The sequence below is a fragment of the Arabidopsis lyrata genome (genome assembly GCF_000004255.2).
Source record: "Arabidopsis lyrata subsp. lyrata unplaced genomic scaffold ARALYscaffold_1, whole genome shotgun sequence".
Lineage (NCBI taxonomy): Eukaryota > Viridiplantae > Streptophyta > Magnoliopsida > Brassicales > Brassicaceae > Arabidopsis > Arabidopsis lyrata.
In genome coordinates this window covers 25,368,392-25,391,069 of record NW_003302555.1, presented here as the reverse complement: position 1 = coordinate 25,391,069, position 22,678 = coordinate 25,368,392, and the positions used below count along the sequence as shown (strand labels likewise).

Below are 22,678 nucleotides of genomic sequence, written 5' to 3'. Positions count from 1 at the left end.
AGATATGAAATCTATGTAACTAATTTTAATTTAATTAGATTAAATCGAAATTATGGTATTTTCATACAATCATACTTATAGTTTACCAAAGAAGTTTAATTTTCAAATTATAAAGATTTCTTGAATATGATTTTTAGAAATTATTCAACAAGATGATAAATATTAATTAAATTTTGTGAATCATGAAAAATATTAATTATTTTTAATCATTATATTTCACCTTTCAATCTCTCATCTAACAAATAAGATACATATTCTATAATTCCTATGTCCAAACTCCATTGAGTTGTATGACTAAATAATATTTCCATTAGAGCTATCAAAACGAGTTAATTCGTCCCGTTAAGCCTGTTTTGCAATAGGCAAAATATAGTTTGGCATGTAGTTAGTCTGTCTGCACGACCCGCGGGTAGCATATATGAAACACAACCCCGTCGCGCGAATGTATGCTGATTTGCGGGGTTATCCGTGGATTTTGTTTAAATAATTTTAGAGTAACCATTAAAATTCTACTAAAATAAATAAATTAAAATGTTTTTAGAGAAAATAATCTTATATATCATTATATTTATAATATTATAATTTCATTTATTTAAAGTTTTTTAAACTACCACATGTTGAATAAATTATATTTTTATCAATAAATACTATCATGCGGGTTGATCCGCCAACCCCCGGACGAAAACCGATGATCCACTGAGAATCAATCCATGTGGCTCGCTTATTTGCGGATTTAATATATTTTCCCAAATCTGGCCTATAGTGAGATGATTTGAACTCGACCCACGGTTTTTGACCTATTTTGACTGCTTTAATTCCCATGATTCGTCTAATTTTTGAATTCTAAAACACAAAATTCCATTTTGTAAATCATAATTAATACGATTGGTTTAATTATAAATAATTTAATATTTTCTTTACAATTTGTTATTAGGAATATTTATAAGTACATTACACGATTCGTTCTACTAAAAAACCCCACAATATTAAAATCAACGTATGTAAATCAATATTCTCCCGCGGTGGACCGCGGGTCTGATCCTAGTAAATGTCATAAAAGAAGAGCATGATTAATGGTTGGACTCCATTAGGGAGTCCAAACCATATTTATAATTGAAAAAAATGTAAAATTTGAAATTTAGACACTTAGTTGGTTTTTTATTTTTTTCACACTCCAATGGTAGATCCAAAATTGAGGATCCAAAAGTTAAAAATTTTGAAAAAATGTGTAAAATACAAAACTTGAGACACAATGAAACTAACTAAATGATCTTGATAGGCTCCCCAAGCAAACCACAATGATAAAGGCAGATGGAAACAAAGAAGAAAGAAGGTCCATTAGCATTCCTGCAATAAAAGCAACAAAGCTAGTCGTCACTCAAAGTCACCAACGCCAATTGCACTCAAAAGAGCTTAAAAATAGTCCAAATCAGAAATGCTGCAGCAGAAAAATGGTACTACTTTGAGAACTCAAAAGCTCACCTGAGTGGAAAGCATCATCTTTGTATAAGTTGAGTGGCCCTGCAACAAACATAGCCGAGACCCGAGAGACACAAATTCAAACACAAAACAGTAGCTATAAGGCATGTGTTCTTATATAGCTGTACGTGTTCCATAATTGAAACCCTACATAATCAGGAGTTACACTACCACGAAATCCCTGCATCAGACAATGTACAATTCAGACAAAAACCCCAATCCAGAAGACAGTTTCTAAAAGGAAAAATAAAGAAACTTAATAAAGACATGACAATAAGAATAGAAGTTTGGATCTTTGAAACTTAATAAAGATGCAAACCAAAGTAAACAATAAACTGTCACATAATCTTAAGCAAAAGCAATTAACAAAACCACTTTTCAACACACTCAAAAGCTGGAAAAACAAATCAATAACACAAAACTAGTTCTCATTAACAAATGACGTGTGATGTGAATAGAAAGTGTGGGCTTTAACTAAACATAACTAAAATACTTTCCTGTTGGGCCTAATCAAAACCTGTAAGGCCCAATTCACCCTTTAATCCAACGTACACAAACACAACCTTTTATGTTGACTTTTCTTCTCGAATCATCTTCTTCTTTAGACTTTCATCGCCACTGTTGCTTTCTTCTTTGCAGCCTCAATTGAGGAGCTCAATCTCAACACCCAGACGTAGCGTTCCTCACCGGACGTGAACTGGGTGACCAAAGTTTCGTGTGCTCTGTTTTCGTTTTACTCTTTTACATTTTTTTTTCTCTGCTTTAAACGCTTCTTGCAACTTTCTTTTGCAACCTCAAACTCTTGCAAACAAAGTTCAGAGGTGTTGTAAGTATAAAGTTCGAAGCTTTATATCTCTCTGTAAGTATAAAGTTCGAAGCTTTATATCTCTCTGAACCTTACACTACTCATCTTTCTACTCAGCCAACTCTCAGTTTCTCGAACGTTCCTTCGCATCTCATTCGCAAATCCTTCTCCTAAGCTGAAACAAGGTACGTCCATTGCGATTTTTGCGAACCCTAGCTTTTCTGAAAATGAAGAAATCTCTACACGAGAGCCTGAATCTGTGTTTTACTATCTTCGTTTCTAGATTCTTGGTTCGTGACATTGAAATTTCTGTTTAAAACGATGAAATCGAGTTTGTGTTGTTTAGTATTGTCTTGAATCTGTGTTTTACTATCTTCGTTTCTAGATTCTTGGTTCGTGACATTGAAATTTCTGTTTAAAACGATGAAATCGAGTTTGTGTTGTTTAGTATTGTCTTGAATCTGTGTTTTACTATCTTCGTTTCTAGATTCTTGGTTCGTGACATTGAAATTTCTGTTTAAAACGATGAAATCGAGTTTGTGTTGTTTAGTATTGTCTTGAATCTGTGTTTTACTATCTTCGTTTCTAGATTCTTGGTTCGTGACATTGAAATTTCTGTTTAAAACGATGAAATCGAGTTTGTGTTGTTTAGTATTGTCTTGAATCTGTGTTTTACTATCTTCGTTTCTAGATTCTTGGTTCGTGACATTGAAATTTCTGTTTAAAACGATGAAATCGAGTTTGTGTTGTTTAGTATTGTCTTGAATCTTCCATTGAAGTCTGATAAATCCTTCCATGTTGCTGCGTGAGAGCTTGAATCTGTAATTTTACTGTCTTCATCTCTAGATTCTTGGTTTGTGACATTGAAATTTCTTTCTTGAGAATAAAAATCAATCTTTTTCTTTTCATTCCCAGAGAATGGTGAATTGTCCATTGTGCGGTCAACAGTCACAGATTCATCCACAACATGGGAGCGTCTATTATGCACCTTGTGTAGTCTGTAACGAGACCTACTGTGCTATGGTATGTTGGTTACTTTTTTTTTTCTTTTGAATATTAAATACTTCTGTATAATTTTTGCTATTGTATTTATCATATTGCTTCTTTTTTTTTTTAGTGCGGTGCATTTCCAGATCATTTTCCTGCTTGGTGTGCTGACAACACTCAGTGGACTCAACATTATATCAACCGGACTAACGAAGTCAATGAGGTCTTGAATGCTATCACAGATTTGAATCAACGAAGATTAGATATGCTTGATTACAGGGAGATCATTGGCCATTTCCTATATGATCATCACCCACATATTTTATATGCTGTTGATGAGGTATTTGTTTATTTGCTTTTCAATCTGTAATTTAGTCTCTATTTGATTACTTTTTGACATTTTTTTTTTTTTCAGATGAGAAGGATCTTGCGCATTTTGGCCATGACTCGTGTCATCGCTTTTATCAATCCGGGTCTAGCACTTCTAAACAGTGTGGAGTACACAAATCTGGTGGATCACTTTAACGCATTACATGCCCAGCTTGATCTCAACATTGCTAAAAATGGAGCTTTTAACTTGGCTAGTACGAGGTGGCTTGCAGCTGGTTCTGTTATCCAACTCATAGGTCAGTTGCAGTTAAGACCCGTGGCTGAATTTCATCATGCAGTAGACGTTCCTCAACTTCCTGGAGGGATTGTTAATTTCAGCCGAAACCTGACCAGACTTGTGAAGATGTGGACTCTCTTAGCTCTTAGACGTATGTAACAGGAAGTCTTGTTACTAATTCACGTGGTTAAGTATTTTTGGTTTAGTAATTTCAATTTCACTTATGTAAACCGGTTTACTTGTTTGAACCGTGAGTTTGTGTCTTCGACATATGTACGCTCAAGCCTCTTATGAGAAAAGCAATCAAACAAATAACAAATCTTCACAGACCGCTGTTTTTAGTCTCAGAGCGGCTTTCTCACAGCTGTCTGTGCAGGACCAAGCCTCTTCTATTTCACCCAATTTCAGGTTAAGCCTTGGTTTGACCTGGTCCGGTTTTTATACCTCCAGGTAATTTTTAGGATCATCTTATTATCTTTTGTGTGAACCTGGAACTTGAGTGTTAGACCTTGTGGGCTGTAAAAGCTACTCAACTTTGACATCAAGAATGCTAAGGAGAGGAGATTGATCCAATTAAATGAGCTTGATGAGATAAGGTTGGATGCTTTTGAAAGTTCAAAGATTTATAAAGAGAAAACAAGGCCTTCCATGATAATAATATTTTGCCAAAGATCGAGACGATGTATGTAATTAAATTGTTTTTGTTGTGTTAATGCAAAAGGTGTCGGTTGATTTCTCCAAATCTCATGATCGCATTCCACATCCCGATCCTAGTCTCAGAAGAATCCATTGCGCAGGTGAGAACCAAGTGGAGTATCTAGAACTTGTGTTTGGTTTCTGATTCAATATGCTTGATCCTTAAATGTTAGACGAATATTCCATTTTCTTGTTTTACAATGTGAACTCACTTTGATTGCTGCCTTTGTTGGTATTAAGTTATGCTCATGTCTTGTTAGAGATTGATCCGCATCTCATGATATATGAGTGTTTTGTGTAAGTCTTGTGCGAGCTTTTAATGGTGCGTGGTCGTTTTGGAAATTTTAGGTTTGGGAGCAGAGAACAAAAGGCAATTCATCATTGTTCAATGGCCAAAAATTCAGGGTAATGAATATTGTTTAAGTTATGTTAGATATTCTCACCTATGTGTTCTGCAAGGATCAAGAGTATGATGAGAATGCACAAGATGCAATGGCTTTGAAATTGTTTTCTACTTAGTCACTCAATTGCATTTAGACTTCCACAGAGATTTTTAGTTTGTTCAATAAGCTTACTCCTAGTTAAAAAATTTCAGTATGGATCATTTTGTTTAGATGATGATGGTGGTACCAACCTTGGCCTGACAGATTACAGGTTTCTCATCTCTCTCCCTCTCTCTCTTTCATTGTTTGCATTAATCGATTTCTCGTATAACAATTAATCATGGAGATGGTTTCCAAGGACTTTTGTAGGAACGAACTTGAGTTCTCTGTGGGAGAGCTTCCTTATCACATCACAAGGTATATCTACAGAAGGTAACTGAGAGAGCTTCCATGTTATTTGATCAAGTGTATCTTATGGATATAGTTTTGTTCTATCTCACAGATGACTCTGTAAGATGTCGACATACCTCAAGTCCATTGGGTAATGGTGCAATTATCGAGACTTCTGACCAGAAGCTTATTGTGTTACGCCGGAGTAATAATGTCGGGGAATTCCCAGGTCACTACGTATTTCCTGGTGGCCATCCAGAGGTGTTTATTAACTTATAACTGCATGAGGAATCACATTGTCTCTCTCTCTTTCTCTATTTGTATGGTTGATGACTTTTAAACATTGCAGCCAATGGCAATAGGAATTGATTCTCATCAGCTTGAGAAAGATGGTGAGGTTTTAAACAAGAAGGTGACTCAAGAAATGTTTGACAGCATTACCCGTGAAGTTGTCGAAGAAACTGGCATACCGGCATCATCTCTTGTAAGCCAGAAGGATTTGTTTTTGTTTGTCTCATTGATGAATATCCGGAAACTGTCTGATCGATCTTTTGTACAATTACAGAGTCATCCTCTCTTCATCGGAATATCTAGGAGGGAGTTGAGAATGCGAGACCAGCTATGTTTTTCTTCATCAGGTGTAGTCATCATTCAGATGACATTCAAAAACTATACTCTAGTGCTGAAGATGGGTTTGAGTCAACACAGCTCCACACTGTCTCTATGGTTAGTTCCTTTAATCCATAAAGCATACATTCGGGAAACAAAGAACAATCGATTGCATGTTTTTACTCTCTAAAATGCTATGATCCATCTGTCACGAATAACTATAGTTTCTCTTCTAATAATTGATCAGGACGAGCTGAAGACGATGACATCAAGAATGCCAGGTTGCCACCATGGTGGTTTTGGGCTCTACGAATTGATGCTTCAAGGTCTCAAGAACTCTAATGAAACACATTTAACATCGACCTAAGAGGACGCAACTTGAACTTATTGTGTAGTTGTCTCATGGTTTGCATATGCTAATCACTATATGTTTTGTATGTTGGATAAATGAATTCCGTATACAGCTCATTTGCTATTTGAATATATATATATATATATATATATATACATACTATGACTATTTAGCGATAAGTTGCCATTACTAAATTTTCTAGTAAATTTACAGCAGTAATTTGATAAAATCCATGATGATGAGTAACTCAAGCATAAATAGCCCTGAGAATGGCTTTCATGTAACTCATGTAGTATCAATGTATATATCTGCTCATGGATACCATTTGTATTGAACTAAGAGGGTCGTCTGTTCGCTGTATCTAAACCATACGAGATTCTTGCAAAATTTTGATTAGACACGTTGACGATAAGGGTTCCATACAAGCTACAACATAGATAAATTATGAAGCCGTTCAAATTCTCATGCAAATCATTATTGATTCGGGCTTTTAACTGGCTTTGGATGAAGCTCCTTGGATTTATTGGAAGTTCTTCCTAAAAAATGCAGATAAACTAGCTGTAGCAGCACGACCGTTCTCTACACACCAGAAATAATCGTCCACTGAAACAAAACAAAAACCACAAATTATTCGATTATGCAGTGGTTGTGAAACAGGCTCCTTAAAACAACATATCTCAAACAAATGAAATGCATGAACACAAGAGACTATACATAAAATGTAGCATAGTGAATTCTATTCAAGAAAGGGAAGTTACAACAGTACCTGACATTACTCCATGGGTAACTAATTTAATGATCCCATCTTCTACCGGCTCGCCTTCCACTAGTGATGATCCTTCCGGAAGCACAGAGAGAGTTGTATTTGGAAAGACTAGATACGCAAAGGCCGACATTTTCTGTCATTGTAGCTTGTTTGGATCGAGAACAACATATCCACTATCAGCCAGGCAACAACATATAGCAACTGAAATATAAAAAATGCCGATAAAGAAATCAGAAGAAGCACAGAAAGTCAAATAGATAAAGAGTATAATGTTGCAAAGATAGATGCTTCATAGGGATTCCTGCGTCTACAAGAGCTGCACACGGTAGAAGCTAAACAAAATCGAATTAAGGAAAGAAGCAACCAAAGCTGTCTTTTAGATCAACGCACCACTAAAACATATTCAGCATCCCAACTTACAAAATTACAAGTTTTCACTACTCTCTATCAATGCTAATTTCTTATATCAGATTGAATGTGCTTGAACAACATCAGTAAATGGTTACCGAGAATCATAAAAAGGATACAGAGCCATCATCATGTGCAACCTGAAAAAAGAAAGGAAACATCAGATACAACTCAGATAAACTGAGATTCTTAAAAGACAGGACAAGTATTACAAAGGCAAAAGGCATTGAAATGAGTTACTCACCTGAATTATCACTGACGTGGTGGTATTTGGATTCACCGTCAAGACAGAAATACTCTGTATTGTCTTTTAAAGTATCATCTCATACTCCTTTTCGGCTTTTCCTAAAATCACGCAGAATTAGAAATCAGTCAGAAACACAAGTCCTACACAATGAAACAAAGAACCACCTACACCATGGATTCAAGCAGCGAAAAAACATCTAGAGATTCTAGACATGATCAAACTAAATGCAGTTTATTATACCAATCTGCCCTGATTTAGGCTTCCATATGACTTCAAAGCAAGCCTTCTCAGGGTTCTCGTTCTTCCTAGTTCCCGGTTTAGGTCCATAAACTGCAGCTAAAACTTTTGTATCCCCTAATATAAAAACAATAAGCATACCTATTAGAACCCATCTGTAACCAAACAAAACGAAAGATAAAGACACCTTGCGACCAGCTAGCAGAGCCATGAGGACGATGAAGGATGTTACGAGAACAAGCAAGAGGTCTCAACTGATCCGGAGTTCTGCCATCTTCTCTGTCAATCTCAATTGCTCCAATACTCACTTCACACACAACACAAGAGTTTTCGAACGTGTAAGCGTCTCTGGTCCTCAACTGAATTTGTCAGTTTCTAAAGTTTCCTAAACTCTTTCTAAAACAGAAGTGAAGACAAAGATAAATCGTTTCTAGCTCAACATTACGTGTATTGAGATAAAAGATTCAATACTTTCGAATCGTTCTAACTTCTTAGTAGGATTTTTCTTTACTGAAGAAAAAAAACTCCTTCTTTCAATTCTACAATGCTCGTTACGTCGCACATATATAAAGACAATACTGAAACAAAACCCCCTCTACTCTATCGATCTTTAAGCCGAAGTAGAACGCGAACAAACACAAAATTAGAGGAAAATCAAAAGTTTCGAGGAAGCTAAAGGAAGAAAAGACGATTCCTTTTCATTACGATATTCTTTGCGTTTGCTCTGTTTTGTTTTGTTTTGCTTTGAAGTCTTATGCTGTTTACTGATTCTGAAGCTTTGGTGCGATCACGTATATACAGGGAAAGAGTAGGGGTAGGGAAAAGGATAAGAGAGAGAAGGTTCTGCAAGTTTCTTGAAAAATCATGCGACTCTTCTTTATAACTTTTGGTTTCAAGCGTCGTTACCCGACTTCTCAGGTGATTTCAAGAAGTTTCGGCGCTGACTGACTGATACATATTTGTGAAGTACAACCGTTTAAGGCCAAATAGTCTTGGGTTATTCTAAGAAGAAAAAAAAGAACATAAGTAAGTGCAGAATCTAACAATCATGAAGTTAAATTTAGAGACTTGAGTTACTCAAGAAAGTCTTTGTTTGCTTTCATAGGTTAAGTGAGAAGCAAAGAGACGGAAGAGAATGACAAATAAAGGAGCCAATGAGCCATTGATTTTTGGAAAGATTTTTTTATCATGATAAAAGGTAAAATAGTGATGTGAGATTTCATTTGTTAGTGAAATCATATTTATAGAGCTTATAGTGGTTAAGTTAAGTTCGATAGTAAATCAAGAATATCTTGGCCATAAAATCATATTTGCTAGATATTTACCACATTTTATGGAATGCGAAATAAATGGTAGATTAGAAAATTAGGAATCTCGAGATATGTTAAAGAAATATTTTTTAAACTAGTTTTTTTTTATTTTTTTAGCAATTTTAAAATATATTTTATTTTAGGGAGATTTACAAAAATACCCTTTCAACCATGCCCCTAATCAAAAATGCGCTTTCCCTTTGTCCCTTTTTAAAAATACCTCTCATTTTGTAGCAAAAGGTCCAAATTGCCCTTAATAATCAAAACCCTATCTTCAAGACACAAAACCCTATCTTCTTCAAAAATTTCCCGCCAAAAATTTCGAAACTTTTCCCGCCAAAAAATTTTGAATTTTTTTCCGCAAAAAAAAATCGAAAATTTTCCCGCCAAAAATTCCGAAAATTTTCCCGCCAAAAAAAAAATATATTTTCCCGCCAAAAAAACCATGTAAAAACCATATAAAAACCATGTAAAAACCATTTTAAAAAAACCATATAAAAACCATGTAAAAACCATATAAAAACTATGTAAAAGGTATTGTTTTTCCAGCCAAAAAACGTTTTTTCGTAAAAAAAAATTTCCGAAAAAAAAAAATTTCCGCCAAAATTTTCCCGCAACTTTTTTGGTGGGAAAAGTAATCCCATAAACCACAAAAAGTTTCCCGCCAAAAAAGAATTTCGACAAAAATTTTCCCGTAATTTTTTGGCGGGAAAAATAATCTCATAATTTATTCCGCAAAAATTATTGTAATTATTTATTTTTTGAATATAAATATTTTTTAAATAAGGTTTAAGTTTAGGGATATTTGCCCTTAAGTTTATAACATAAGGGCAAAATGGTCTCTTTAGTACAAATTATAGAGGGGTATATATGAGAGAGGTATTTTTGAAAAGTGACAAGGAAGGAGGGGCATTTGTAGCAATTTCTTTTTATTTTATACAATTACAATTTTATTTAATAATAACCCACTTTTTCAAAAATAATTATTCCAAACTTTATTTTATTTATTTCTTTTCTAATTAAATTTAGAATATTTTAGTCTACTATTATTTTTTTAATATAACAAAATATAGATAAAATAGAGTTTTAACATTTCAGTAGGAGTGCAATACTTTATTACTATTCAATTTAAATTAATATTTCTGATATCTTTTATTTTATTATTAATTATATTTCACTTCTAACAATAAGAAATATTGTTTTCAAAATTTTAATATTTAAACTAATTAAAAAATCCAAAATTTGGAATTACTTATGTACTATATATATATATATATATATGATTGTATATTTATTTATGATTTTTTAAAATTTTTATTTTTTAAAATAGAAAACTATGTCTAAATTTTAGGAGATATATTATACTTTTAAAAAGATATGTGAATATATATATTTGTTAAGTACCTAATTCGGATTTCATAGTAATTATTGTAATTAATAATGTGAAAAATATGGAAATATTGTTAAAATTATAATAAAGAACTACAATCTAACCCGCGGTATACCGTGGAATATATTCTTTTTCATTCAATCTTAAGTTCTTAACTAAATCTTAATTATAGTATGTTTAATATTATAATATTAGTGATGCTAACAAAGAAATAAAAACATTTTAACCCGTGTTATAGCATTTAATTAATGATATTTTTTATTTATGTTAATACCAATCCAAACCTATCCTGCCATATAACCCCGTGATATTTTAAACGTTTTTTTCAGTTTAAATATTCATAATATTTTAAACTTTTTGTAAAATTGGAAAATATCGATAATACAAGTAAACGGTTCAATTAAATAACTGAATTAAATCAAACATAAACTTTTAAATTTGGATGCTTGTTAAGCTTCTTGTGTCATTTGGATTTGAATTCATTTTGGTCATATTTATAATATGACTATGAATCATTATATAAAAATTTTAGTCGATGTGAGACATTGAGCACACATTTCTTTTTTTTATTGATTGAATAATATATGTCTATTTTAAAAAATTTGAATCATAACATTTGCAGAAAAAAATCTACATTTTATTTACTTTATGTATAATATGATATTTCAAAAAGATTAAAAATAAATAAATAAAGATGATAGGAGAATCATAATTTTAACAAAATCTTTTAAGAATCATAATTGTAAATCTTAACAAAATCTTTTAAATATCTATAATATTAATTGGAGTGGCATTCTTTGTAAATAAACTTCAAGACTACTTTACAAAAAGTACTTCAATTTTAATAATATAGATTTGTATATCATAATAATTGTTTAAATAACAGTGCCCAAAATTAAGAAACTTGTTAAAAAATCAAATTACTACTTTAATTTTTTTATGGAAAACGATTTATTATAATAACGGAAAATTAGGAAAGTCTGTTTACGCAAATATATTAAAAAAAATGAGTAGACAAAACTACCCTGCTATAATGTGGGCAAAAGTAACTGAAAATATAGTGACATATTACGTAATATAATACATGGAAACTGGTTAAACTTTATTTAACATTGCTCAAATAATAGTATAGAGATGTCTCAAATAAACTGAATTCAAATTTCGGTTTGATTCGGAAGCGAAAAGCTCCGAACTTGGACCTTTACTTGGGTCCAAATTTATGGGCAACAGTATAAGCAGAAGTGAAACTGTTGAGGAGATCATCCATTTGACGAAATCAAATTCGTTACAGGTCTGCCTTGTTAAGACGGGAGAAACTATACCTTTTATTAATATCTTGGAGCTACGACCATTGAGGAAAAATTTGTACGTTACTGAAATCGGCTCACTCAAGCTCTTATTCAGGAAGTATTTTAGTGACTCAGGTCATCGTATTATACGGTAATATTTGTTTTTATCAAAAATTCCAAATATTTAATTTTGGTAAGTTTTGTGAATAATATCAAAATTGTTTACAAAATTAAATTGAATCTAATTGATAAAATCAATATATAATATGGTCTAATACAAAATTGTGGTAGGTATCAAGATGATATCTATGATCGTGAATGGCACGCATCCTTCCTGGAGATGAGTTGGGCACAAGTAACGACGACTGAGAATGTAACCGTTTTTGTTTTGTCTTTTGGAGCGTTTTAATTGTCACATCTTTTTCTATAATAAAATAGAAAAAGGGGGAGAGAAAACGAAATGAAGAAGGAAGGAATAAAAGTGTTGCATAACAGTTTTCTCCGACAATTGCTCTGCTTTGTCTGATGAATACAGACCACAACTCTTTCAACATGAACAGTCTTCTCTTTTCCACCATTCGTAACACTCACAAGTCACAAACAACGTGCGAACCAGAAACACTATCAACTTGCCTTTTCTTTTATTTCTCTTCTTCTTCGTCATGGTCATGATTGTCATTTCTTTGTTTTCACCCAGACCCATGTCAAAAGCTTCCACCTTTATAGAGTTTTAGATTCAAGCGCTTAACTTACGTGTGACACACGCAAATCTGGTGATGGTGGAGGTCCCTAGCTCTGTGGGCACAACTGCAAGCCTTTCCTTAAGGTTAGGGCAAACGGTATTAGCATTTGGCTCTCTTCTCTTCATGACCATCGGTGTTCGCTTCTACCAATTCACTGCTTTCTGGTAAACAACTCTTAATTCCAGATTCTATATTCTCCTATGAACCCTAATAATCTTATAAACAAATCTGCAGCTACTTGGTGACGATCATGTCATTAGCTATACCATGGAATCTGACATTAGCTGTAGTAGATATCTATTGCGTTCTTCTTAACCAACCATTTCAAAAGCCACGGATCCTTCTCGTTATATCTATTGTTGATTGGGTAACGCAAATCTATACCCAATGCCTACTGAGAAAAAAACACACAAGTATTCGATCTAAAGTCACCATTTTTATTAATTTTGCAGGTGGTGTCTGTTCTAGCTTTGGCTTCAGCTTCATCAGCAGCTAGTGTTGTAGATATTTTGCGATCAGACGAATCCTCTTGCCCTCCAACAATCTGCAACAGATATCAGTTTGCAGCAACATTAGCTTTCTTGACTTGGTTCTTGTCTCTCTCTTCTTCTCTCTTCAATCTCTGGTTACTTCCTTCTCTGATCTAAAACAAAACATAAATAGATAGGTAGCAAAGACAAAATTGTCTATAGAAACTCAAATCTTTGTAACTTTATAGATATCTAACCAAAGAAAGATTCATATAATGTCAGTAAAAAACTGATGTTCCAATTTGACTAGGCCAAATCACATTTGAGGAGTTCTCTGTTAGTACTATTCTTTAGAAGGCATTTTCGCTCATTGTTCCATACCCAAAATCAAGAATGTAATAACAACTCATCACTATCTCACACATTTGCCTGAAACAGCAATGCACTGATGATTTGCCAAATTGACATAAGAAGACAAGAGTTTCTTAACAGTGTTATTCATCAACTTTCACCAGATAAATCTCTATTACCACCATATAACTCATAATCATCTCAGGAAATCAAATATCACAGACATGATCCAAAAGCATAAACTTTGATGCAATATGCTGATCGGGACAACTCCTAGCTTGTCTCAGAGACATGTTTTTCCTTCTCTATGCACGGTTCTCTTAACAAAAACTGCAGTAAGAAGAAAAGGGATGATAAGTCTATTAAAATGTCATTAAAATGCTTATGCTTATTTTAGCTCCAGGATGTCTTTTGCATTTGGTTACAAAGCCCAGAGTTAAAAGGACATAAGATTTCAATCTTTTCTGTTTTCAATGTTAGCTTCTTAATATGCTTTCTCGAGAAAAGGATGAATATAATTGTAAAAAGGATTTTGTTTGAATAAAATTTAACATTCATACAAAAAAAAAAAGAAAAGAAAAAAAGAAAGAATTAGAGCATCGCACAGAAAAAACATTTCAACATCCGAAGTTCTCTTGGTATAATGATGTAGTGTGACATAGTATACATCTAGGAAGCACGGAAGCTTCGTCGGACGTCCGCTTCCCGCTTCGGAATCTTAGTCGGAATCGGAAGCTCTCGGAAGCTTTCGGAATCTCGCTTCCATAACGCTTCTAAAAAATTCATTTTGGAAGCTCCTTGGAAGCTTACGATTCTATTTTGGAAGCTTGCGATTCCATTTAAAAAATTTGATGTCACAAAATAAATAAGAAATATGAAATTATGTTTGATAGTTTTTTTATACAACAAAAGAAAAACCAAAACTAATTTTGCATACTAATTTTGTATTTTATTTTTTAAAATATCATAGTTAGAAAAATGATAGCAGCATGAATCATTTATTAGAGAGATGTTGAAATGATTAATTGAATTAAATTAATTTTGAGAAATTTGAGTTTGATGATGTTTTTATTGGTAAAAAAAATTTAAAACAATTTTATTTGATGGAATTAGTAAAATGAGAATGAAGAATGATCTTAAATTTTTGACTTTGAACTATTTGACTTTTCTCTATTGTAAACGTACACTATTTGATTTTTAAATATAGAGAGATATTTAAAATTTATGTATTAGATTTGTATGTTAATTATAATTTTTATATGATATAATGTTTAATGTTTATTATATATGTATATATATATATATATATATATATATATATTAATTTTTATATACGCTTCCAACACGTACCCACTTTTGATAATTTCTATAAAAATCGCTTCCACGTTTCCAAACGTTTCGTTTCCGCGTACCCGCTTCTGATTCCATGCAACCTAGGTATACATCATTATATTGGACATAGGTCAATGTTGACCCTTGACATGTGGAACTTTGGACTTTTGACCTTTTATTTTCCTAATTTTACTACAAAATCGACCGGCATAAAGGAAGTACTGTTTATATCATTCTTTTTGTTTTCCTTTTTCTCTCTACAGCATTATTGAAATCTTTTCTTGTTATAAGTCTTAACATTGTGGTTTTTTTCTCTCTTCTCTTGTTTTGTTTAGATACTACCGAACTAATTGGTTGACCGAGAAAAGCGATGTGTTCAGCTTCGGTGTTGTTCTACTAGAGCTAGTAACGAACCAACCCGTGATAGACCAGAAAAGGGAAAGATCACATATAGGTGAATGGGTAGGTTTGATGCTATCAAGAGACTTTGATCACATTAATAGCATTGTGGATCCCAAGCTTCAAGGAGACTTTGATCCGAACACAATATGGAAAGTTGTTGAGACAGCAATGACTTGCCTGAATCCATCTTCTTCACGAAGACCAACGATGACTCAAGTCGTAATGGATCTTAAAGAATGTCTGAACATGGAGATGACAAGAAACATGGGAAGCCGTATGACGGATTCAACTAACGATTCTTCAATCGAGCTGTCCATGAATTACACAACAGAGCTTAATCCAGGAGCTAGGTGAATCAAATCTTATATTAAATATGTTTGAAGCTGGAAGTTTCTTTGTATTTCTCTGTTTTATTTACTCACTCTGTTTAAAACAGAGCGTCGAATTCCTCTGTTTTACTATTTTTTCCTCTTTTTTTTTTTTTTTTTCTCTTACCATTACCAACTAAGATTTTTAGATTGCATTCAAATTAAAAGAGTTTTATAACTACTCGGAGAAAAATACCAAAGGCTACACGGAGCCGAATAAACAAAGACATCGACAGATTGGTCGAGCAAATGATAGAACTAAAACAACGAAAACTCAAATAGAGATAACCAGCGGCGGCAAACGTCACGACAGAGGTCAAACGGAGAGGCTTGATCCTGGCTTCGTTATGCACTTATCAAAACATTTTACTCTCACAGTCTGCACAACCACAACAACAAAAAACCAAACTTTAATACAATAACATTGAAAATCCATGGAAACAAGGTTGGTTCATAACAGAAAACTACTAAAATCACATTGGATTGGTCGAAAAAAGTTAACTTTGTGTACAAAAAAAGAGTCAAATTGGTCAAAGATTTCAAAGATTGAAACTTTAAATCAATAACATTGAGGATCCTTGGAGATATTTAAGAACTACTGATTCACAGACAATCTTCGAGATTGGTCGGAAATTTCTACTTCCTGTACTAAAAATAGACTTCAAATTGGTCGGCGATTTCAAAGATTGAAAGAGGAATTAGGAAAAAGATTTAGACCTCGATGAACTCTTCGGCGTAAGCTTGAGCGAGTTGTGTCTTAACCTGCTCCATGAGTACTTCGGCGAAGGCGAAGGCGAAGCACCATACGAGAAGATCACCGGAAATGTGGACAAAATCTTCGCCTGAGAATCTGAGATCGAAGAGAAGAAGAGCGAAGGTCTTAGGGTTTTTCTCTGGGTCTTTCCATTTTTTAAAGATGGGCCTTTTCAGAACCTCATACAAAGCCCAACTTAACTAACTAATTGACGTAAATGCCCCTCGGTTATAAAACCTTCACAAGTTTTGTTTTCTGGTCAAACTCCAAGTTTTTACTTTTTTAACCTATTGCTTTTCAAAAACTAATTTAATCATGTTCACTATATTGAAGTAGAGTTCTTATTAATTCACCAAAAAAAAAAAGTAGAGTTCTTATTAGATCTGAGCATTTGAAAATTCGGGTCTCTTCAGTTCGGATTTCAGATAATTCGACTATTCGAGTATTAGAAGAACAGATACCGAATTTAGGCAAAAAAAAAAAAAAAAGAGTAAGGTTCATAAAGCTTCAAGTATTGTAAAACAGGAATGAAGAAAAATTAAATATGAATATGTATTTTGGTTTGGCTTAATGTGTTTCAAATATAGCAATTGATATGGGGAAATTTACTTTAGAGTTTAGACTCTTTATATTATATATCTTGAAATTGTACCACAACACAGTGCAAACTCACATTCCAAGTTCCAACAAACAAACAGATCCATTAGATCAATGCAGCTTCAATAGTTCTTCGACCTTGTTGATAGTACTTGTAGTGGAGCTCCGCATACTTGGTAATTGTTTTATACAATCTTGGTCTTGCCTCAGACACAAGCCCATTCGCAGGCTGAATCTCTTTGTCTGGCCCCGGAACACAAAACGTTGCCACAGAGATCCTTTCCTTTTCTCTGTTCGTCACCACTCTATGAACCGGACTCTTGTATATCCCATTACTCATTATCTAAACACACACGAGAGATTATGTCAAAACATACACCAATCAATCTTTGAAAATCATACTATACAATATCTACATGATTAATTTACCTCCATCTGATCTCCTAGATTGATCAGAATTGTATCAGGGACTATTGGAGCTTTATACCACTTCCCATCTTTGAGAAACTGAAGTCCTTCGACATCTTTGTCGGGTAAGAGAAGAGTGATAGCCGATCCATCAGCGTGCGGTTTAATCCCAATAACCTTGTCTGGCCTTGGACATGGAGGAAAGAAGTTGAATCTTGAATTCATTATAGCATTTTCTCCATACATCTTTAGAAAACAATTCTCTTCCAATTCCAATGATCTAGCCATAGCCTTAAAGAATTTCTCAATCACTACCCGTTGCTTCATCGTGTATTCATGTAAAGTTTCACTAAAGAAAGAAACTATTGTCAAAACTCACCACCAGTCAATAATGAACCAAGGTGGTGTCGCAATTGGAAAAGGTATGGATTTTATTACCTGAACCCGACCGGGACTTGAGGCCAGAACTGAAGTTGACGCTTATCTTCAGGGTAAGTAGTGAGAAACAAACGGTCGATCCAATCAAGAACTTGATTATCTGACAGAATCATATCGTTTCCATATCCTTGGATATTACCTGTCTCTCTCGCGCACTTGTGTTTCTCTTCGGTCGGAAGCGCAAAGAACTGCTTGGTTAGCTTGTAAATCTTGTCAAGAAACTCTTCAGTAATTCCATGATTCATCACCTGCTTACTTCAATAAGAACTTGTCCAGACTCTGATCATTACTATTTACTAAAGAGAGGATCAAACCTGAACAACGCCCCATGTAGATAGTGCTGAGTGAAGTTTCTTCAACTCTTCTCGACCATCTTCAGAAGAAGAAAAGAGAAGACTGAGATCGATGGCTGGAATATCCATCTCCGGCACCGCACCGTTAAGAGGTTGACTTTCGCCTTCGCTGGTTGGCTCATGGAGATATCTCTCCGGTAGTCCTTCGCCGGCTGCAACCACCTCTTGGACAGTCTTGAACTTTGGCTTCTCCATTGTTGCTTGCTACTGATTTCAGAATCTTGAATATGATGAGCAATTTGGGACAAAAGATCAGAAGACAATCTTGACTTTGTTGTCGGTTTGGCATTTTCTAAACCCAAAGATAACACTACTTTATTATTTTATTGACTGCAATTGAGTTTTATTAATAGAGAAAACGATTCATACAGAGGACTATATATAATACAGGGGCATTTGTAGTTAGAGATACATTCAGATCATATAACTTGACAAACGAGAAAACCTACCCACAAGACAAAAATAGTATTCACCATCTATATTCTAACTTCACTGTGTAACTCAGAACAAGACCTCCACGCAAATCAGTTCTGAAGTTTCAGTTTCTAAGTTCTCTCTTCCCATATGATCAGCAACATGTAGAATGCGTTCTTGAAAACTATACCTTTTCCATAATTCTGTACAACTATATTGGTTCTGACTTGAAATGTATCAGATTTCGAAGAACTAATCAAGATTGCTCGGAGACAACTGAAGTATTCTTCTTGATTAGCTCAGGAACTTGATCGAGCAATCGATTCATGTCATCAGGGAATTGGTTCTTGGCTCTGTTTGTTCTTCCCCCTACGACCAATGTTGTTCCATTTTGTAGTGCCCATATCTTTATATGATGTTTCAAAGATAGAACATAAGTGATTGAATATCAAACAAAAAAAACAGAGTTAGATGATGAAAACAAAATCTAGTAGACCCAAATGCCAATGGGGCACATTGGTATATAACAAGACTTTTTAGATCGGATATCGATTTTGAGAGTTACTTTTACCTGTGAGTGAGATAAGTAACTGATACAAGTTGTGAGCATTAGAGCACCAAAACCAGCATAGACCACTGGTACTCCTGGGTCCGTCTGAGACACATGACCAAGAACAAAGATGTCATATAATTTTACAAACTAGGACATCTCTTTTTTTGTGTGCCGGTTACATTTTAAGAAGTCCTTTTACCTTTAACTCAAGGCCAGTGCTTCCAATTGCATCCTCAATAACGATCTTCATACCATTGATTTCAATGGGAAGCTTTGAGTTTGGTCTCCTTATTCCAGCGAATTTTCCTTCCAAATCATACACAACAATGGATTGTAGATCCCGAGCTAGCATAGATCTGAAAAAAAACTCAACTGGAGCAAAGTTAAGGCCAATAGAAGACACCAAAATGTAACTCTATGTCAAGAATCCAAGAAAATGTTTCATCACTTATACACTCGTTGGCTTAATTGTAAAGAAAGGTTGTCAAAGGCAAGAGGGTTCTTACATTCCTTTGACATTGGGAGCATTAGTATCACCAACTGGTAAGAAGGTCCCATATAACTTCTTATCTCCATTGATCTTGATAGGTGCCATAGCCAAGTTGAATGGTCCTTCACCATCCTTTGTCACCTGCAAGGCTGAGAAACTCCAATCTGTCTGGTATACGGTGACCCCACCATATCTCAAGGGATCATTAACGCTAATTGTTTTTCTCAGAACCTCTTTCCCATTAAGGTCACGTAGTGAAAGATCAGAGTGAAACTGTGAGACCTACAACAACAAATCGAAAAAGATAAATCAAACAGAATTCGATTTAATTTTGAATGGTCACAAGACATTTCAATCATGAAGACAAAGTGAGAGAGCAGGGAGAGCAAAACAAAAGACTCACCTCTCCACTGTCATAATAATCCATGGTGAATCGGTTAACATGAACTTCAGTATTAAAAGCATCTGTTGGAATTGAGAAAAACCCAACTGGGGCTAATACATCTCCCATGACAAAATTTAGCCCTTGAGGAACTGTGACCGAGCCTCTAAAACTCCCGGTCGCACTAAGAGTTCCACCCACCATAATCAGAAGCATTGCTATATGTACTCCAATAGGCGCAAATCGACCAGCCAAACCTTTAAAAGCATACAACGAAGGACCCTTCATAAATACCTGCAGAACAAACCAACTGAAAAATTACTACCACTAGACCAAGACAAACCTCACAGACACATAAAAGGAGAGTACTAATCCTAACCTCAAATCCATCACCCATCAAAATCATTCCTAAGTCTTGAATGGATGCTCTTGGAAGAGTATCTGCAAACTCCTGCTTTTTAATTGCCTCATCTGACTTCATAAAACTCCATCTGTAATTTGCTAAAGTCATGAACTCTTCAGTAGAAACAACAAGTTACAAAACGAACAAAGGAAACAAAAAAAAACAGACCTTCTTGCAACCTTAACCAAAGGTATCTGAGTAGTATAAGTACATGCCATAAGGGAAGCTGCTAAAAGAACCAACATCCCAAGAAAAATAGGAGCAGAGTACATATGATCCAATCCAAGTGTGGAAATCCATCTCCAAGTGAAGAACCCTAGTACAGGATTATCCTCTGGATACTTTTGGAAATAGAAATCAGGGGTTTCACCTTGTTCAATCACAGTCCCTAAAAAAGATGAAACTTTGATCAGTTTCTCAATGCAGATGCAAAAACCAAATCTACAAAAACCCTAATAACTTACCAAGAGCCATGAGAGCAGCAATGGTGAACATTTCTGTAATAGCAAGAGGCAAATTAGACAAAACTGACAAAACCTTTCTTGGTAATATCTTCAAAAACCCTAATCCTCCTCTTCCGTCTCCTCCTCCTCCACCTCCACCTCCATTACCACCTCCATCGCCGGAAACTTCACCAACGGTCTCTTCCGTAACCGGCGGCGCTGAATCGGAAAGTGAAATGGTCTTCGTGAGATTTCCGTTACTACTACTTCTCTGATTCCCATTTTGAGGCTTCTGAAGCTTGCAATTGGTGGTCAGAGAGACATTTCGAGTTCTGTAGAAATACGAAGAAGATCGAGAAAAAGAATGGAGCTTGGAGAAATGGAGAATATTAGGGTTTAGTGTTACAATCATATTCGAAATTTGATCTCTTATCTTCTCATTCCTCAAGCTTTATGCTGTGTGGGGATAAAAATGGGAGCTTTGGTGGCAATTCTGTTATCTTGATTCTTGTGTTTTTGAAGAAGAAGAAGATGAGATAAAATATCCAAACCGGTTTCACATTAAACCGGTTCAATAACCAATTCCCGGTTTTCTATTTGGTCTTCACTATATATATATATAGTAGAACGTCTATAAATTAATACTCGATAAATTAATAAACACGATAAATTAATAAATTTGGTCAATTTCGAGTCGGGCCAATGTAAAAATTAACCAAATTCGATAAGATAATAAGATAATAATTTTTTGGGAGACTCACAAAAATGCCCCTTTTTCAATACCCCTTTTCAAAAATGCCCCCTTTGGATGTCTATTTTTAAAAATACCCCTTTTATGTACAAAATGACTAAATTACCCTTCTTTTAATAAAAGATATCATAAATATATAAGGAAATATAACAAAATTAGGTCCACAAAATACAAAATATTTTTTGGCGGGAAAAGTGATCCCCCAATTTTTTCCGCCAAAACACTTGTAAAAATTTGTAAAACCTTTAAAATACCTTGTAAAATTTTCCCGTAAAATTTTTTCCCGCCAAAAAAATTTCCCGCCAAAAAATTTTTTTTGCGGGAAAAGTGATTCCGCAATTTTTTTGGCGTTAAATTTTTGGCGGGAAAATTTTTCCCGCCAAAAATTTACAAGGTATTTTAAAGGTTTTTTACAAGGTATTTATAAGGTTTTACAATGTATTTTAAAAGGTTTTACAACGTATTTACAAGGTATTTATAAGATATTATAAGATTTTACAAGCTATTTTATAAGGTTTTTACAAGTTATAAGGTTTTACAAGTTTTTTATAAGGTTTTACAAGTTATAAATACCTTATAAAACCTTAAAAGTACCTTGTAAAACCTTTTAAAATACATTGTAAACCTTACAAAACACTTGTAAATACCTTGTAAAAAACCTTTAAAATACCTTATAAATTTTTCCCGCCAAAAATTTTCCCGCCAAAAAAATTTCGCAAAAAAATTTGCGGAATCACTTTTCCCGCAAAAAAAATTTTTTGGCGGTAAAAATTTTTACGGGAAAATTTTACAAGGTTTTTTAAAGGTTTTTACAAGTGTTTTGGCGGGAAAATTGCGGGATCACTTTTCCCGCCAAAAAATATTTTGTATTTTGTGGACTTAATTTTGTTTCAAATAAGGGTAAAATGGTCATTAAAAATTAAAAGAGGGCAAACTTAAAAATGGACTCTCAAAGGGGGCATTTTTGAAAAGGGGTATTGAAAAAGGGGCATTTTTAATAATTTCTCTAATTTTTTTGAAATCTCTATGTTAAAATATAGTCCCAATAATATCATAAATTAATAATCATGT

At 34.1% G+C, this 22,678-nt stretch overlaps 4 protein-coding genes, 1 long non-coding RNA gene and 2 pseudogenes across 7 annotated transcripts; 3 read left to right on the top strand and 4 right to left on the bottom strand.

Annotated features, from left to right (window-relative positions):
• Nucleotides 1-1,066: 1,066 nt before the first annotated feature.
• Nucleotides 1,067-1,923, bottom strand: LOC110224694. The gene is made up of 2 exons (XR_002329189.1): nt 1,483-1,923; nt 1,067-1,347 (listed from the first exon to the last, which is right to left on the bottom strand). It is a non-coding gene; the product is annotated as an uncharacterized LOC110224694 (long non-coding RNA).
• Nucleotides 1,924-2,006: 83 nt separating this feature from the next.
• LOC9330234 lies at nt 2,007-4,148 on the top strand. Its single transcript, XM_002894127.2, has 5 exons — nt 2,007-2,305; nt 2,402-2,469; nt 3,200-3,307; nt 3,402-3,611; nt 3,687-4,148. The coding sequence occupies exons 3-5, from the start codon at nt 3,203-3,205 to the stop codon at nt 4,035-4,037; spliced, it is 666 nt and encodes a 221-aa protein (XP_002894173.1). The 5' UTR covers nt 2,007-2,305; nt 2,402-2,469; nt 3,200-3,202; the 3' UTR covers nt 4,038-4,148.
• A 332-nt stretch (nt 4,149-4,480) lies between these two features.
• LOC9327560 lies at nt 4,481-6,459 on the top strand (annotated as a pseudogene).
• Nucleotides 6,460-6,684: 225 nt separating this feature from the next.
• Nucleotides 6,685-12,619, bottom strand: LOC9330233 (annotated as a pseudogene).
• On the top strand, nt 12,417-15,717 carry LOC9327559 (CASP-like protein 5C3). 3 transcript variants are annotated; one of them, XM_021011343.1, is made up of 4 exons: nt 12,418-12,862; nt 12,933-13,065; nt 13,151-13,287; nt 15,187-15,717. In XM_021011343.1, coding segments are annotated over exons 1-4 (402 nt in total). In that variant the 5' UTR covers nt 12,418-12,731; the 3' UTR covers nt 15,188-15,717. The 3 variants fall into 3 exon arrangements, with proteins under 3 accessions (XP_020867003.1, XP_020867002.1, XP_002894171.1); XM_021011344.1 differs by lacking the exon at nt 15,187-15,717 and having other exon boundaries at nt 12,417-12,781; nt 13,151-13,508; XM_002894125.2 differs by lacking the exon at nt 15,187-15,717 and having other exon boundaries at nt 12,420-12,862; nt 13,151-13,508.
• A 1,194-nt stretch (nt 15,718-16,911) lies between these two features.
• Nucleotides 16,912-18,427, bottom strand: LOC9327558 (protein SRG1). The gene is made up of 4 exons (XM_021011342.1): nt 18,133-18,427; nt 17,819-18,066; nt 17,402-17,729; nt 16,912-17,315 (listed from the first exon to the last, which is right to left on the bottom strand). Exons 1-4 carry the CDS (start codon nt 18,364-18,366, stop codon nt 17,079-17,081), a joined length of 1,047 nt encoding a protein of 348 aa, XP_020867001.1. The 5' UTR covers nt 18,367-18,427; the 3' UTR covers nt 16,912-17,078.
• A 70-nt stretch (nt 18,428-18,497) lies between these two features.
• Nucleotides 18,498-21,402, bottom strand: LOC9330232 (cytochrome c biogenesis protein CCS1, chloroplastic). The gene is made up of 8 exons (XM_002891449.2): nt 20,878-21,402; nt 20,582-20,801; nt 20,390-20,501; nt 20,032-20,304; nt 19,645-19,910; nt 19,338-19,494; nt 19,157-19,240; nt 18,498-18,991 (listed from the first exon to the last, which is right to left on the bottom strand). Exons 1-8 carry the CDS (start codon nt 21,266-21,268, stop codon nt 18,842-18,844), a joined length of 1,653 nt encoding a protein of 550 aa, XP_002891495.1. The 5' UTR covers nt 21,269-21,402; the 3' UTR covers nt 18,498-18,841.
• Nucleotides 21,403-22,678: the final 1,276 nt, after the last annotated feature.

Excerpts from the sequence above, each read along its gene's own strand:
- LOC9330234 (XM_002894127.2), top strand. The coding sequence starts at position 3,203 with ATGGTGAATTGTCCATTGTGCGGTCAACAGTCACAGATTCATCCACAA. Across the intron at positions 3,308-3,401 it reads ACGAGACCTACTGTGCTATG|TGCGGTGCATTTCCAGATCA; the intron begins GTATGTTGGTTA and ends TTTTTTTTTTAG. Across the intron at positions 3,612-3,686 it reads TTTTATATGCTGTTGATGAG|ATGAGAAGGATCTTGCGCAT; the intron begins GTATTTGTTTAT and ends TTTTTTTTTCAG.
- LOC9327559 (XM_002894125.2), top strand. The coding sequence starts at position 12,732 with ATGGTGGAGGTCCCTAGCTCTGTGGGCACAACTGCAAGCCTTTCCTTA. Across the intron at positions 12,863-12,932 it reads TACCAATTCACTGCTTTCTG|CTACTTGGTGACGATCATGT; the intron begins GTAAACAACTCT and ends ACAAATCTGCAG. Across the intron at positions 13,066-13,150 it reads TTATATCTATTGTTGATTGG|GTGGTGTCTGTTCTAGCTTT; the intron begins GTAACGCAAATC and ends TTAATTTTGCAG.
- LOC9327558 (XM_021011342.1), bottom strand. The coding sequence starts at position 18,366 with ATGGAGAAGCCAAAGTTCAAGACTGTCCAAGAGGTGGTTGCAGCCGGC. Across the intron at positions 17,730-17,818 it reads CAAGTCCCGGTCGGGTTCAG|TGAAACTTTACATGAATACA; the intron begins GTAATAAAATCC and ends TTCTTTCTTTAG. Across the intron at positions 17,316-17,401 it reads ATCTAGGAGATCAGATGGAG|ATAATGAGTAATGGGATATA; the intron begins GTAAATTAATCA and ends GTGTGTGTTTAG.
- LOC9330232 (XM_002891449.2), bottom strand. The coding sequence starts at position 21,268 with ATGATTGTAACACTAAACCCTAATATTCTCCATTTCTCCAAGCTCCAT. Across the intron at positions 20,502-20,581 it reads TTGGTTAAGGTTGCAAGAAG|ATGGAGTTTTATGAAGTCAG; the intron begins GTCTGTTTTTTT and ends AGCAAATTACAG. Across the intron at positions 18,992-19,156 it reads GTTACTTATCTCACTCACAG|ATATGGGCACTACAAAATGG; the intron begins GTAAAAGTAACT and ends CATCATATAAAG.